Source organism: Manis javanica, chromosome 3, assembly GCF_040802235.1.
Source record: "Manis javanica isolate MJ-LG chromosome 3, MJ_LKY, whole genome shotgun sequence".
Taxonomy (NCBI): domain Eukaryota; kingdom Metazoa; phylum Chordata; class Mammalia; order Pholidota; family Manidae; genus Manis; species Manis javanica.
Window position 1 is genome coordinate 2,990,860 of NC_133158.1, and position 14,945 is coordinate 3,005,804.

The 14,945-nt window shown below is 53.0% G+C and overlaps 2 protein-coding genes across 17 annotated transcripts in view; one reads left to right on the forward strand and one right to left on the reverse strand.

Moving 5' to 3' along the window:
- POC1A (POC1 centriolar protein A) overlaps positions 1-3,348 on the reverse strand; it is a 73,505-nt gene extending 70,157 nt beyond the window's left edge. For 3 of the 15 annotated variants that reach the window (XM_073230669.1, XM_073230662.1, XM_073230670.1), the window contains exons 1-2: positions 2,375-2,691; positions 1,143-1,233 (exon numbers count right to left, since the gene is read on the reverse strand). In XM_073230669.1, coding sequence (XP_073086770.1) covers positions 1,143-1,233; positions 2,375-2,388 — 105 coding nt within the window. In that variant the 5' untranslated portion in view covers positions 2,389-2,691. Of the gene's footprint in view, positions 1-1,142; positions 1,234-1,866; positions 2,142-2,338; positions 2,692-3,285 lie in introns of those variants that run through there. The other 12 variants (XM_073230668.1, XM_073230663.1, XM_073230677.1 and 9 more) reach the window with 11 other exon arrangements.
- On the forward strand, positions 2,736-14,945 carry ALAS1 (5'-aminolevulinate synthase 1). Of its 2 annotated transcripts, none has more exons than XM_036994838.2 (11): positions 2,736-2,876; positions 3,826-4,043; positions 6,163-6,390; positions 7,176-7,325; positions 7,722-7,944; positions 8,823-9,007; positions 9,647-9,826; positions 10,168-10,332; positions 12,549-12,817; positions 13,428-13,590; positions 14,635-14,945. In XM_036994838.2, the coding sequence occupies exons 2-11, from the start codon at positions 3,845-3,847 to the stop codon at positions 14,793-14,795; spliced, it is 1,923 nt and encodes a 640-aa protein (XP_036850733.1). In that variant the 5' UTR covers positions 2,736-2,876; positions 3,826-3,844; the 3' UTR covers positions 14,796-14,945. The 2 variants fall into 2 exon arrangements, with proteins under 2 accessions (XP_036850733.1, XP_036850734.1); XM_036994839.2 differs by lacking the exon at positions 2,736-2,876 and adding an exon at positions 5,651-5,744 and having other exon boundaries at positions 3,913-4,043.

Sequence of the window (14,945 nt, forward strand, 5' to 3'; positions counted from 1 at the left end):
AGCAGTTAGCTTGCCCGAGGACCATGCACTACTTGACCCTCACAGGGGGGCACTGCTAAAAATAGCTCCTGGGGCCCAGAGTGGAAAAGGATGAATCTTGTGGGGCTGGGGTTGACACTGTCCTTCAGCCTTGACCACTGAATGGGTGCTGTGCGCAGCAGCCCCTGACCGTGACGATGACCAGTGACGCAGACTGGGCGGGAGGAAGGAAGTGGAGGAGGCCAGGCCCCAGCGTCAGCCCCAAAATGGGACCTGACCTTGTCTGAACTCCAGCAGCTTGGCTCCCAGGGCCAAGGGTGATAAGATGAGTCTGTACCACAGCTCTGTGAGGCGGGCAGACAGGAGTGGGGAGAAAAGGGAAGCAAGAGTGGAGGGAAGGAAGGAAAAAGAATTGGGGAGCAGGACGGCTGAACCCAGGAGAGAGACCACACTGTGCAACGCTGGGGCCCATCCACCTCACGGTGAGGCACTCCCACTGTCACAGATGCAAAAACTGAGCCTTAGGGCATGGGGTCATTTGCCTAAGAGCCCAGAGTCAGAAAGTGGCAGTGCCAGCATGAGAACTCATGGCCATAGACCTTGCCCTTCAAGGTCTCAAACTGTAAAGTACTCAGGGAGCATTTCCCAAAATGTGACCCCAGGATTCCAACCCCCAAGATACCAACCTTTCCCTCTATCAAGCAGGAAACTCCCAAAGGGCTGGAGACTTGTGGGCTTAAACAGTAAGCCTGTGAAACCCATGACTTCACCTGCGTCTCCTGCCAACCACAGGCGGCAGGCTTGGGGAGCTTTACAGAGAGGAAGCTGAGCCTCAGAGAGGCTGTGGCCTGCTCACAGCGCCCCATATGTGGCCCCCATTACCAGGACAACAGTCTGATCAAAATGCAGATTCCTGGGTCAGAATCAAAGGGGCCTGGCCCAGGAGCGTGCGTTTTGACCAGTGCCCTGACAGTATCATTGAGCACTGACGCTGCGAAGCTCTGTGACTCTTTTATGGCCTTTCTGGTCTGAGCTGGCCCCAAGCCCAAGCTGCACCCCTGCAGCCCGGCTACTCGGGCTGACTCACACTGCCCCCAGGACAGGCCTGGGCCTTTCCCACTCAGGGCTCCAGCCACTAGCCTCCCACCCCCATGTACACTTACTCTCCTGGCCAGCACTGTCTTCCGGAAGCCTTCCTGGTGGCTGGGATATCCCGCCTTCAGCGTCTGTTGGAGTAATGGCCTCCTCCTCCATCTGCAATTGTTTACAACATTTTTTTTTCACTTTCCATGTGATACGGCTTTGTTTCCCAACCTTTCCCTCTGTTAAACAGGAAACTCCCGAAGGGCTGGAGACTTGTTGGTTTAAACAATAAGCATCTGAAATCCATGACTTCACCTGCGTCTCCTGCCAACTACAAGTGGCAGGCCTGGGAGAGCTTTACAGTGAGGAAGCTGAGCCTCAGAGAGGTTGTCGCCTGCCCCAGGGCAGGAGATCCAGAGCTGGGGTGGGAACCCAGGCCCAGGGCTGTCTGCAGGCAGGCAGAACAGCAGCTATGACCCCATTGCCTGGATGAGGAAAGGGAGGCCCAGAGATGGGCAAAGCACGCGACACGACATTGGCCGTTTCTACTTCTATCTGCCCTGGGGTCTGAGACCAAGGGCTGACCTCTTGTTGTGCCTCTCTACAGCTAATGGGCACTGCCAAGAGCCCCTCAGCAGGAGGGGGCACAGCAGGGCCTTGGAATGCCAGGTGAGAGCCCTCCTCCTGGGCCTCTGGACAAGCACCCATGCCTCTCTGGACCCAGGTGCCTCCTCTGCAGGTAGAGACTCACTTCACCTGCCTTGCAGCTGGCTGAAGACTCAGAGAGAGGGAATTGGGAAGTACCTGGACACACCTTGGTCAGCATCACTCTGGACTTTGCCCCTCTTATTAATGCCCATCTGGGGAAGGAGCAACCTGGGCGCCCCCTTCCTAAGAGTGCAGGATGGCAGCCGTGAGCATGGCACAGGCCCGGCCAGCCCAGCCCAGCCCGGCCTGAGTTAGGCTGGAAAGGGTGTGGAGCAAAGAGGCCAAGCCTGCGTTCCTGAGAGGGGTTTGCCAAGTCCTTCCCTGCAGGTGTGGTCTGGAGAAGACTCAAAGAGGGCACAGCCCAAGCTGAACTCTGGGAAGGGGTACTGAGCCACTCGGCCCATGCCCTGCGTGGCCAGCAGGGAACGTTGGACAAGCCCCAGTTAAAATAAAAATAACAGTATGTGTCAAACGCTAACTATGTGTAAGTGCTGTGCCTCCACAACCCTGACCCCGGGGGGCGCAGAGCTGCGGAGTATATGGGTTCCGTCCAGCCCTATTCTTATACCTTCTTGGCATCGGGTTAAGTCCCTTCATCCCGTACCGGAAAGTGCCCATCCGTTTCTGCTCCTCCTCTTCACTCCGAGGACCCCTCCAGCCCCCTGCGCGTCAGCCCAGAACCTCTCCATCCTTGGGCACATCCAGCCCCACCTCCTCCGGGAAGCCCTCCGTCACGGCCGCGAGAGCAAGCTCCACCGGGCAGATCCTGCTCAAGACCCTGGCCCCGAAGCCGTTTGCCCGCCGTCCCTCCCCTGTGTCCGCGGCACGCGTTTTACAGCCCTAAAAGCCCCCCGGGGACTGGCGGTACCCCCAGCGCTGGGGGCGCAGGCTCAGGCCGCCCGGCCGGCCCCCACGCCGGCAGCTGGCCCGGTCAGCCCCGCGAGCTCGACGAGGTGCGCCTGCGCAGAGGGCCCGCCCAGAGCGCAGGCGCGGCGGTGCCCGCTATATATAAAGGCGACGGTGCCTGCGGCCTGCAGCTCTGCTCAGACAAGGGCGCCGGAGTGGTTCGAACTGCTGGCCCGCGTGCCGCCGCCGTCCCCGCGCAGGTGAGCGCCCGCGCCCTGGTAGGCCCGGGCCGGGAAGCCCCGCGTGCTCGGCCAGCCCGCGCCCCGCTGCCCCGGCCCGGGCCCCATCCCCCACCCCCCCGCCGCCGCTCGGGCTCAGCCCTCATCCCCGGACCCTTAGCCCCTGGGACACCCTAGTGTCCCCGCTCGGCCATTCCCCGTTTAACTGGCCGCCTTAGAATTCCTTTCTCATACCCTTCTCGTTGTTCTCGAGCCCTTGGCCCCCGGATCGCCTCTGGCCTCCCCCTGCCCAGGACCACCACCTTCCGCCAGGCCCTGCGCCTTGGGCGTTGTGGCCCCTTGCCCTCCCCAGTGAGCACCGACAGCGCTTCCCCTCATACCCTTTCCTCTCTTTATGCCCCGCTTTCCCAGTTACGCCCAGTTCGCCGACCTGTGAGGGCACCATCTCCGGCGAATCCCGGCCTCAGGGACCCAGGGCCCGGCTAGATCCCTTCCTGAGGCTTGGGGGTATTCCCGGGACCAGGAGATCAGGATCCCTGAGAGTGGCTCTGTCCGGATGGGTGACAGTGGCTTCCTCCTTCACCTCACTTCTCCACCTGGGTGTGTGCCAGGTTCTTATCTGCACTGTGTGTCGCCTGGAGGAGCCTCTAACTTCCCAAACCCGTTCCTGACGTGTCCCTCACTGTCCCAGCACCTTGGTTATTAATCATGGGTATTTTCTTCATTTGGTAAAGTTGCTTTGCAGGTGCTTTTGTGTAGACGCGGGGAATGAAGATGTTGCTGGTTTGAGTGGAGTGCAGTCACCAGTCTGCAGCCGAGTCTCAAATCAGTGTTGTCCTTAGACACTTTTAAGTGACACTAGTATCCCAGGGTACCCTTGCCATACCCTGCAAGTGACCCCTGAAGTCAGTGACCCTGCATGGTTTTTGCTTGATTATAATAAATATTGGTGTCACTCATCTTTCTACAGGACCAGTTGCCTCCCAGAAATGGAGACTGTTGTTCGCCGCTGCCCCTTCTTATCTCGAGTGCCTCAAGCATTTCTGCAGAAGGCAGGCAAATCTCTGTTGTTCTATGCCCAAAACTGCCCTAAGATGATGGAAATGGGGGCCAGGCCAGCCCCTCGGGCCCTGTCCACTTCCACAGGGCACTGCCAGCAGGTCAGAGAAACCCCTCCGGCCAGTGAGAGTAAGTGTCACCGACAGAAAAGCAGGGGCAGCAGCAATGCACCTATTGCAGACTGGAAGCAGTTCTGGTCGCAGTGGTGATGTGGGTCGGGCTAACCCTAGGGGGACTACTTCGTGCCAGGCTTGGTCATTGTCATCCTAACCCCACAAGACAGGCATTTCCACCTTTGAAGGTGACACTGGCCTGTGTTGGCATTACAGGTTCCTGGATTGCATGTCAGTGTCTATTAGGGGTTTAGTGTTAGTGCCTCATACGTATAAATAAAAGGTTAGATTGTTGTAAGTCAACCTCTCCTTCATTAAATATTTGGCCCTTGGGCTTTTTTTTTTTTTTTAAGAGTTTATGTTTTAGCACAGTTTTAGGTTCACAGCACAACTGAGTAGATGCTTTAGGCTTTAAAAGTTGTGATTTTATTTTTCTTCTTTAAATTAGTTTTTGTGGTGAAATGCACATAACATAGAACTTAACCATCTCAAACAGTTTTGAGCATTCCGTTCAGTGGTGGTAAGCACCCTCACACTCTTGTGCAGCCACCACCATCATCCATCTTTAGAACTCTTTCATCTTCCTAACTGACACTCTTTCCCGTTAAACACTAACTTCCCATCTCCCTCCTCCAGTTCCCAGCCCCCGCCATTCTACTTTCTGTTTCTATGTGTGTGGCTGCTTATAGGAACCTCACAAGTGAGATCCTACGGAATTTATTAAGAGGGTGATGTTTTTAAATGTGTATCTTATGTTGGATATGCATTTTTTAAATTTTGCTTTTCATAAAGAGATAAAAGTTCAATTCCCTTTGGGTCTGGCTATGCCAAAGTAGATGCGGCTGTTCAGATTCCGCTTAGTCCTGGAGAATAGTTCACCTTACGGTCCCTGTTAGGTGTGTTCTCTGGATGTGGACTTGTAAGAAAATAACTTTTTTTTTCTTTAAGTAGAAAGGGTTTAATCCTTTGTAGGATTTCTTTTCGTCTTTACCATACTCGGGTTAGTTATGTTTTCTTACCTCTTTTACCTTTCTGTCACTAGAGTAGAGGAATGGTTGCATAAAATGTCACTTATCCACTAGAGAGACTACCATGCAGCCATCACAAACAGTGTTCACAAACGACTGACTAGCTTAGGCAGATCTTTATAATGGAAAGGGCAGAATAAACCAGGATATACAGAATAAGTAAAACTTTTTAAAAACCTGTCCACAGGGAGAAAAGATAATACACCACGATGTCTGCAGTGCTTCTGTTTTGAATGATGAAACTCTTTCTTTATCTAAACTTCCTACAGTGACTATGTATTACTTCTATAATGAATGAAATGAACTTCAAAGCAATTTTTTTTACTTTCCTTTTCAGAAGGTTTTAATAAAAAGTGCATTGAAACACCTTACCCAAGTGGCAGGAAAGGCTAGCCTATGACTCAGGACTATTCCAGAAGGATGAAGAAAGGCTTCTAGCAGGAAGGGAAATGAATTTGCTGGGGTTGGGGGGGATTGGGGCGGGGAATCATCGTCACCAGAAGCATAATTAGCATCCAATTGCGTTGTCAGTGAACTTCTTTGGTGCATTTAGATGAGGCATCTGAAGGTGGTAACCCTGTGATTTTTCTCTTAGCATACGAATAATTTGAACCCTACTAGATGACAATCTAAAGACCTCACTTTCAGGCTAATTTCTCTTGTTAAGAAGAAAACCAGTAGTTTACATGGTAAGCAACAGAAAGCTTCTTTGTCAAGAACCTGTTTAGAAAATACTAGCAGAGAAAAAATTGTACAAATACTTCCAGTTACCTCTCATCAGGTATGCTGAGAGGACGTGGGGTAGACATACTGGAAATAATCCAACTCAAGAACTCCGGGCTGTCTGGAACAAGAGAAGATGTCTTAAGGGATTTATAAATGAGAAATACTATGGGCTTGAGAGGTAGCTGGACTGCGCCTCGTTAACTCTTCACAGGGGCATTGTTTCCAGTGAAATTAGGAGAACCTCATGAAAATAAACTTGTGTCTGGATTGTGGGGTCAAAAACATAGTTTGTGTTTGAGGCAGTGAGGAAAAGAAACAAGTGGTTTTCTTGTAAATTGTACAACCAGATCTGATGCCTCAATTTTTCCATTTACCTCTCAGAGGACAAAACTGCCAAGGCTGAGGTCCAGCAGGCCCCAGGTGGGTCCCAGCAGGCTCCAGGTGGCACCCAGCTTCCATCTGGACACCCTTCCCTTGCCGCGAGCCAGGGCACTGCCAGCAAATGCCCTTTCCTGGCAGCCCAGATGAGCCAGAGGGGCAGCAGCGTCTTCCGCAAAGCCAGCCTAGAGCTTCAGGAGGACGTGCAGGAAATGCATGCCGTGAGGAAGGGTAAGTGGGCGACGTGAGCCATTAGGAAGAGTGGAGCGCTCCTTTTGGCTCTTTGGACCCTCGGATTTATGTGTGAGCTATTATTAGGCTAGCATTTGTGTAAACACCTTCCTCTTTTAGGGCCAAGGAGGAAGGTCACCAAGATAGACAATCAGAGGGCAGTCTGGCAAAATATGGGACTTTCTGGTGCGTGTGTAGGGTGACAAGCTTTTATAGTAACTGCTTAATTTCTGAAGATAGTCTGCAAGCATGAGCTCTTAGCAGCTGATCTTTGCTTCTTCCCCCCAGTCTTGTGAAATGAAAGGGAAAAAATAGTGTTACCATAGTGAGTGATGGTCTTAGGCCTCCCAAGCTGTGTGTCTTACCGATGGTCAATGAGTGGCAACCTTCATTCCAGTTGGGGCTGTATCCACAAGAGCACCCAAGTCCCCCAAAAGTCCTCACCAGCAGAAATGGCACATGTGGCTGGAATTGTTTTCTGTGAAGAAAATTGAGATTAGGTTGGGGGCATGGGGCTGGGGAGGCGCACCAACCAGCTAGAGAGCTTTGGACTTTAATAGTCATTAAGGCTGGCTGGTAGCTCTGAAACCCATACCAAACATTGGCCATTACAGTAACTAATTACACGGAAGACGAGAAGCTTCATACACTCAGTTACAGCTAACTGGTTTTGATCAGCCTCTTTTGTGAACGAGGCAGGAAGCCATTTTTGACAGTGTGTCTGGAAGGCATCGTGAACTCAGTAGAATGTAAGTCTCCTTCGCCTCTTGTCCCTTTTGTCACAGAGGTTGCCCAGACCTCAGTGAGCCCCAGTGTGATTGGTGTGAAGACCGACGGCAGGGAGCCGAGCGGGTTGCTGAAGAATTTCCAGGATATCATGCGAAAGCAAAGGCCAGAAGGCGTGTCCCATCTTCTCCAAGATAACTTACCAAAATGTAAGTCGTGTTGGTATCTGTTGACGTGAGAGAGAGTATATGACTTAAACGTACATGAGAGTAAACATAAAATTGCATGGTGAGTCATGGATCAAAAGCCATGTCCCCTGCTGGACACGAGTCGGTGCTCTTGGTCAAAGTGAATGGAGGTCCTGTTGGCAGCCTGCCTTCTCTTCCTCCACACACTGGGCCTTGGACTAAACACTTGATGGTCCTGTTTGAGAAGCACATCATCTCAAGATGTGGACCTTAAAGTAACTTGCCTGGAGGAGCACCTCCATAATTTGTCCAGAATCTCCCTGCTACTAAGCAACCGAGCTGGGCTTGGAACCGAGGTCTTTTGCCAAAGCCCAGATGCTTCTTAACCATCAGACTGTGCTGTCCTTTGGTTTTTAGCTGTTTCCACTTTTCAGTATGATCGTTTCTTTGAGAAGAAAATTGATGAGAAGAAAAATGACCACACCTATCGGGTTTTTAAAACTGTGAACCGGAGGGCACACGTCTTCCCCATGGCAGATGACTATTCGGACTCTCTCGTCACCAAAAAGCAGGTGTCCGTGTGGTGCAGCAACGACTACCTGGGGATGAGCCGCCACCCACGGGTGTGTGGGGCCGTCATGTGAGTAGCCCTCAGCTCTCATATGCTGACGCTATACGGCGAAACATTGGTGATTTATAGGGATTGGATCTTTTATTGGAATACTCAGTAGCTGAAAGTGTGCCATAGCAAAATACTGTGTTTGGCCTTTTAAAATATCTACAGATTACTTTAAAGAAACTGTAATACGCAAGTAGTTGGTGGAGCCTCTTCATGTGAGAGGGTTCCAGTTTATGGGCGCGTTGGCACCACGTGGCCATTCACCGCCTGGCATGCCACACATGAGTACGCCTGAACACCAGGCAGTCTTGCTCACAGGCATGCTTGCTCATGGCTGTGGGCAGAGAAATACAAATCTAGCAGCACTGGAGAGAAAGCGTCCTCAAAAGGACACTAAGAAAGGAGGTAGAGCCCATCCCGTGTCCTTGAGGCTTGCCGTGGCCGGGGACACTTGAGAGAGTCACCTGCCAGACTCGCCAGGGAGGCTCAGCACCTCTCCAAGGCGCTCGGACAAGAGCACAGTCTGAGGTTTGCTGGCAGGTGGATCTGCGGTCTGTTGTTATGTGACTGGGTATAGGGTTAGGTAGCCACTATCCGGAAGGTCCCTCCAGAGACAGGTTGGTACTGGGGAGTGATGTTCATGTGAGAGAAGAAGGCTTAGGCAGTCAACTCGGCTCCTGCCAAGAACTTAGTGACTGTTAAATGGACACGGGTCCCCGGTGCCCCCTAGGGGTGTCCCGCCTAGTCTCCAGATGAAACTTCTAGAACTCCTGGCCCCGGTCTTGGCCGGGGAGTTTCCAGATCAGCAGGCTTTTAGTCCCCCAGATGCTGGAAGGGATCGATTTTTGCACAGTGTTCAGACCATGGGATTAATTCTCTGTCTGCCTGTGTTTTTTAAGGGACACTTTGAAGCAGCATGGCGCGGGAGCGGGTGGTACTAGGAATATTTCCGGAACTAGTAAATTCCATGTGGACTTGGAGCAGGAGCTGGCCGACCTCCACGGGAAAGACGCGGCCCTCCTGTTCTCCTCCTGCTTCGTGGCCAATGACTCGACTCTCTTCACTCTGGCCAAAATGATGCCAGGTGAGGAAGCCCACTGGGACGCCTTAGGGTTTTGGGGGTGTCTCAGTAACACCGGGGACATTGACAACACAGAAAGCCTGCCAGAAACGCTCCGTCAGGAGGAACGAGTGCGGCGGAGAGACTATGACCAACAGTGTGGCCACAGCTCGGTGCGGTAGTGGAGTGACTACACTCGCCGGGCGAGCAGCCAGGGGCGTATATCGTGATGATCAAGTTGCCGTTTTCCCTCTGACAGCATCGGGAAGCGTTTCTTTTTAAATTGAGCAGGAGCAGGACATCAGTGAAGAATCACATTTGAAAGGCTCGTCATCAGTGCCGATAGGCCTACCGCTTCACGTGGCTTTGTGTTTTAGGAAAATGCTTTGGAGAATTCTCTTCACCACTTGTAGTTATCTTTTGGCTGGGTTTGGAGGGAGGCAGCCAGATATAAAAGCAGGTGAATTGCCTACCCTGGGGTGACCCTACCCCTCGGAGCTTTCTCCAAGGAGAAGCTACGCTGCCGAGAAGAAACCGGCTTGTGGCCTCTTCTCCCTGCTGGGCAGAGCTGCCTTTTCAGGGCAAAGTGTACAGTCCCTGGCTGTCTGGGAAATAGTTTGTCCTCGGTGCAGATGGCAATAACCAGCATCTTTATCCTGGCAGGCTGCGAGATTTACTCTGATTCTGGGAACCATGCCTCCATGATCCAAGGGATACGGAACAGCCGAGTGCCGAAGTACATCTTCCGCCACAATGACGTTGGGCACCTCAGAGAGCTGCTGCAGAGATCAGACCCCTCAGTCCCCAAGATCGTGGCATTTGAAACTGTCCACTCCATGGACGGTAGGTGTACATAGAGGTCCATCTGAAGCCTTAAAAACTAGGCCTGAATTCTTTCTTTAAGTGTGCTGTTTATTTTGTTTTGCAATTCCTTTTCACACTCTGCCAGGATTTTGTGATTGGTGGACCTTGTATAGATTTGGATGTATGTCGATTTTCTACTCTGGCTTTTATTAAGCTCTAAGGCCCACAGATAACCTAGAAACTGGGGGAAGTTCCTTTTTTTCCCCAAAACTAAAAATAACTTACTTAGAACATAAGTTATTTTGTTCTGACTGACTCCTGCCAGAACAGACATTTATGAAGTAGCAAGCTTTTCAGAGTGGTCGGTGGTCTTTCCTCAGGCGCGGTGTGCCCACTGGAAGAGCTGTGTGATGTGGCCCATGAGTTTGGAGCAATCACCTTTGTGGACGAGGTCCACGCGGTGGGGCTGTACGGGGCTCAAGGTGGAGGAATTGGTGATCGGGACGGAGTTATGCCAAAAATGGACATCATCTCTGGAACACTTGGTATGTGTACTTCATACGTTCTGTTGGCTGCACTGACGTCACGTTACCCTGACAAACCAGGGACTCACTGGGAGGGATCAGGTGAGACAATGCGATAGCATATAAAGCCTGGGCCACTGTTCTGGGTGAGTTTTTACTTTCTCCGTGAATAGTGGCACAGCTTAGCAGAATCCCTTGAATTGTGGAGGCATGGCCCCCAGAATCAAAGCAAATCGCACAGCCTAACGTGACAGAAATACCGTCTGTTGCCATCTGAGCTCATCACTTACGTAACTGTGACTCTAGCTACATGCCGTGGCCATAGCCTTTACTCTCCATGCCTCAGACTATGCCTTCATATGTAAAAATGGGGCAGGGAGTTCTAGTGATTTCTCCCAGAGCAGTTGTGAAGACCTGTGGGTTCAAGCATTGTGAGGTGCTGAGCTCTGTGCCTGCCTCACAGGAACTGTTCCAGTTCACCCCGGCTACTTTGAATCTCCTCTGCTCCCCCGAACTGAGAGGCAGGGTCTCACGGAGCCCCACCTTGGACTCCATAGCCACACCGCCTGCTGAGTGACCTCTGCCTGCATAGCCCACTAGCTGTGTGACCGTGGGCTGGTAATGAACCTCTCCGTGCCTCAGCTTCCTCATCTACAAGTTTCCCCACTCCCCAAAATCATAATGTTCCTGTGAAACCTTTAATAAGCTAAAATGCAGTAAAGCAAAAAAGTTACCATTAACTTATATGAGAAAATTCTTGAGCGTTCTCAGACCCAAAAAATAAGCTCTCTCAGTCTTTTCTGATACCTCAGGACACATCCTGCTAACAGATGTTCAAAATAACGGCAGATACAGCACACGCTCACAGATGCTCGCAGTCGCAGGTCGGAGCGCTGGCGGGGTGGTGCTGCGATGCTGAGTGTTTCTGGGGAAGGGGCCTCGAGGGGCCGCTCTGGCTGCTTGGGATGTGCGGCCTCTGTGACAAACACTGGATGCTCGTTTTGCTTTTTGCCTTATTTCGTAAGAGGGAAAATCCTCAGATTTCTTTCAGTTTGCAAAAACAGGTACTAACGAAAGCCAAGGGGAGTAACACGAACTTCCCACGAGCGGGGGAAGCATGTGTAATGGGGTAACAGAACCTCCCCCTGCTCTGGTGGAGGAAATAAATGAACTGTGTGCAGAGAACTTCAGTGGATGTTCTCTTTGCCTGTGGCGGCTCTAGAGATGAAATGTGCAAATTGTACAGATTGGAGGATTTCAGAAGCCAGTGAGGCAGTTGGGGGCCCACACAGCAGTTAGCCAAAATGCCAGCTTCCAACCTGCTCTTGGTAAAGGCAGGGCAGGTGACACAGAGTGTCCCTGAGCCCCGCTGAGGGGTGGGAGAGCCCCATGCAGACCCTGATCCTGCAGCCGGTGCCCTGCCGGAGGGGCACCCTTGCTGGTACTCATGTATTCTGATTCCAGAGTCCCTTTTCTTTTAAGGAGCTCTTGTGATGGGGGCCCTTCGAAGGTGTGGTCACTGTGAGATGGCAGAGGCTGGAGAGAGAACTTTTCTGCTGAAAGATATTGTACCAACCAGCCCTGCATGGGGTTCAAGCAGGAGTGGTAATTACAGAACAGAACATTAAGATCTGGGAGGATTCTTCTGGAGTCATTAATCCTGAAACTGGAGATACAGATTATACAAAGGGACTTAATAAGAATTTAAAAATGAGGCTGGCCCCAGATCAGCCCTAACAGGTTCTGAGTTTTCATGTTTATCCAGCAATTGCTGCCCGTCAAGAGTTTTGTGTTTACTTGAATAGAAAATAATACCAGCCACACCACAACAATTAATGTCTCAGCTGGGCCTTGGGGGTGGTGCTCTCAGTGAGGATGGTGCAAACACCGCAGCTCAGGTCCTGTCCCGCAGAGCTCCCATGGCACAGAGCGTGCTGGTGGCCCCTAGCCCATTGGCAGAGCAGCAAGGCGGTGGGAGGGCGGGTGAGGAGGTGCAGCAGCTGATACGCCGCACCCCAGACCGGCCTGGCCAGGGGGCCTGCGCTCTGGACCTGGCCGGCCTCCACCTTCACCACGTGACTGGGCCAGATGCTTCCATGACCTTCTTAGCCTTCCCTTTCCAAAACGGGTGGGCATCCCTTTACTTCAGGTGAGGGCACGGCGAGCTCTCAGCACCACGGTGCGTCGCTGGGACGCCCCGGGGTGGCTGCTGTGGCGAACGGTGCCGTCTCCTCCAGGCAAAGCCTTCGGCTGTGTCGGCGGGTACATCGCCAGCACCAGCGCTCTGATCGACACCGTGCGGTCCTATGCTGCCGGCTTCATCTTCACCACCTCCCTGCCACCCATGCTGCTGGCCGGGGCCCTGGAGTCTGTGCGGATCCTGAAGAGCGCCGAGGGCCGGGCGCTTCGCCGCCAGCACCAGCGCAATGTCAAGCTCATGAGGCAGATGCTGATGGATGCCGGCCTCCCCGTGGTCCACTGCCCCAGCCACATCATCCCCGTGCGGGTAAGGGCCTGCCTGGGGCTCTGCTCGCTGGGGCTGGCCTCTGCGCTGCCGGAGCTGCTGGTCCACGGCTCCCGGAGCACGGGCTGGGGCCAGGCTGTAGTGTCACTCTGAGAATGGAGCTCTTGAACCCAGCAGGCCGGAGCAGAGGCTCCTCCTCAGCACTGGCCCTGGCAGGGTGAACAGCTTGTATCTGGAGAGCCCCAGAAGCCTGAGCTTGGTAGCTTTGAAATGTTGGCTTTCTGTTCGGTTAATTCCAAAGTGGGTCTTGCCCTTCCTGCTGCAAGCAGTGGCCCTGCTGTCATGCTGAAATAGCTTAGCAGAGCTTGGAGCCGAAGCTGCCTTCCTCCCCTAGGCCTGCGCATCCGTGGGTACGGGGACTGGCCGGTAGGGACGACCATGTGCTTTCCCGCCCAAAGCCCGGGAGGGGTGAACGTGAAGGTGACTTCTGGCGTGGTTTTGGTTCTCCGTTCCGTACCGATCAGCCCCAAGCCCTTTCAGCCGCACATGACCTCTGCTCAGGCCGCCTGTGCCCAGGCTGCCCCAACGCCACAGAAGGCCCTCGGAGCCCCCGCTGAGTTCTCGCCTGACCTTTTGTTCCCATCAAACGTAGGTTGCAGATGCTGCTAAAAACACAGCTGTGTGTGACGAGCTGATGGGCAGACATAACATCTACGTGCAGGCTATCAACTACCCAACGGTGCCTCGCGGGGAGGAGCTCCTGCGCATCGCCCCCACCCCGCACCACTCGCCGCAGATGATGGCCTATTTTCTAGGTGAGGGCCCGCCGCCAGCGAGGCTTTCCGTCGGTTTCTTCTCTTCCCGTGGGATCAGGAATGTGCTGGCACCGACCGTGGGGGCCGTTAGTTGTTCCCTTCACTTGAGGGTGGGGGGCGTTGAGGGAGCCTGCTAACCCTCCCGCTTTCCCCTTGGTGGGTGGCACAAGGAGATGGCATGGCTGTGGCAGGGGTCAGGGAGAGGCCTCTGGGGGCTGGGCCTGCCCTGGGCCTGCCAAGTTCAGTGTTGCACTCCTCTCTCCCCCCTGACGTGTGTGGTCCCCGAGCAGCCCCACGCCCAGCTCGCCGGTGAGAGTGCCTGTCCCGTGGGCTCTGCAGCTGTGTGCGGCCCAGGGCCCCAGGTGCATTCCCTTCCTCAGCCCCGCAAGGGTTCTACCGTCTGCCGGGCTTCTGGACTGTTGGCTAAGAATGCTGTTTCCACAGCTGAGCCCTGCCAGAGCACCTTCTTCCCTGTAGGCATGTAAGATAAGGCCAGAGTTGGGTTTTGTTCTGCAATTAAAAACATGTTTTACACAGCTTTATTGAGATATAATTTACATACCACAAATTTTGCCCTTTCAAAGCATACAATTTAGTGGTTTTTAAGTACATCATAATGTACAGCTGTCACCACTGTCTGATTCTAGAACATTCTCATGCCAGAAGAAACCCCATACCCATCAGCAGCCACTCGCCCTGCCCCTGCCTTGCCCCGTCCCCGTGGGTTTGCCCGGACTTGCACATCATGTAATGAGGTCATGTGACATGTGATCCTTGCTGCCTGGCATTTCCAGCACGGGCCTCCAGGTTCATCCATGGTCCAGCGTGTGTCAGAACCGCATTCCTCTTACGGAATAATCCTCTTCTGCGTGGATCACTCATTTTGTATATCTGCCAGTTGATGGGCATTTAGGCATTTCCAATCTGACGTTATGAAAACGGTGTTGCTGTGGGCATTCACGTCGGGCCCTCTGTGTGGGCGCACGTTTTCACCTCTTTGGGGACAGGCTTCCTTTAACCTGCTCAAACTGTTTCTCCTCACAGAGAATCTGCTGGCTACGTGGAAGCACGTGGGGCTGGAGCTCAAGCCGCATTCCTCCGCCGAGTGCAACTTCTGCAGGCAGCCGCTGCACTTTGAGGTGATGAGTGAGAGAGAGAGATCCTACTTCTCCGGCCTGAGCAAGCTGGTGTCTGCTCAGGCCTGAGCGTCCTGTGGTCCCAGTTGCTCCACCTAACCCCAGGCCATGTCATGTCCATATAGCCTCCAAAAGTGTCTTTATATGGGAATTAAATTATATTAAATTTATATGCTATGGTAAAAGCATAAACCAGAAAATAAATTCTTGTTTAAGTGA

Excerpts from the sequence above, each read along its gene's own strand:
- ALAS1 (XM_036994838.2), top strand. The coding sequence starts at position 3,845 with ATGGAGACTGTTGTTCGCCGCTGCCCCTTCTTATCTCGAGTGCCTCAA. Across the intron at positions 6,391-7,175 it reads AATGCATGCCGTGAGGAAGG|AGGTTGCCCAGACCTCAGTG; the intron begins GTAAGTGGGCGA and ends CTTTTGTCACAG. Across the intron at positions 7,945-8,822 it reads CGGGTGTGTGGGGCCGTCAT|GGACACTTTGAAGCAGCATG; the intron begins GTGAGTAGCCCT and ends GTGTTTTTTAAG.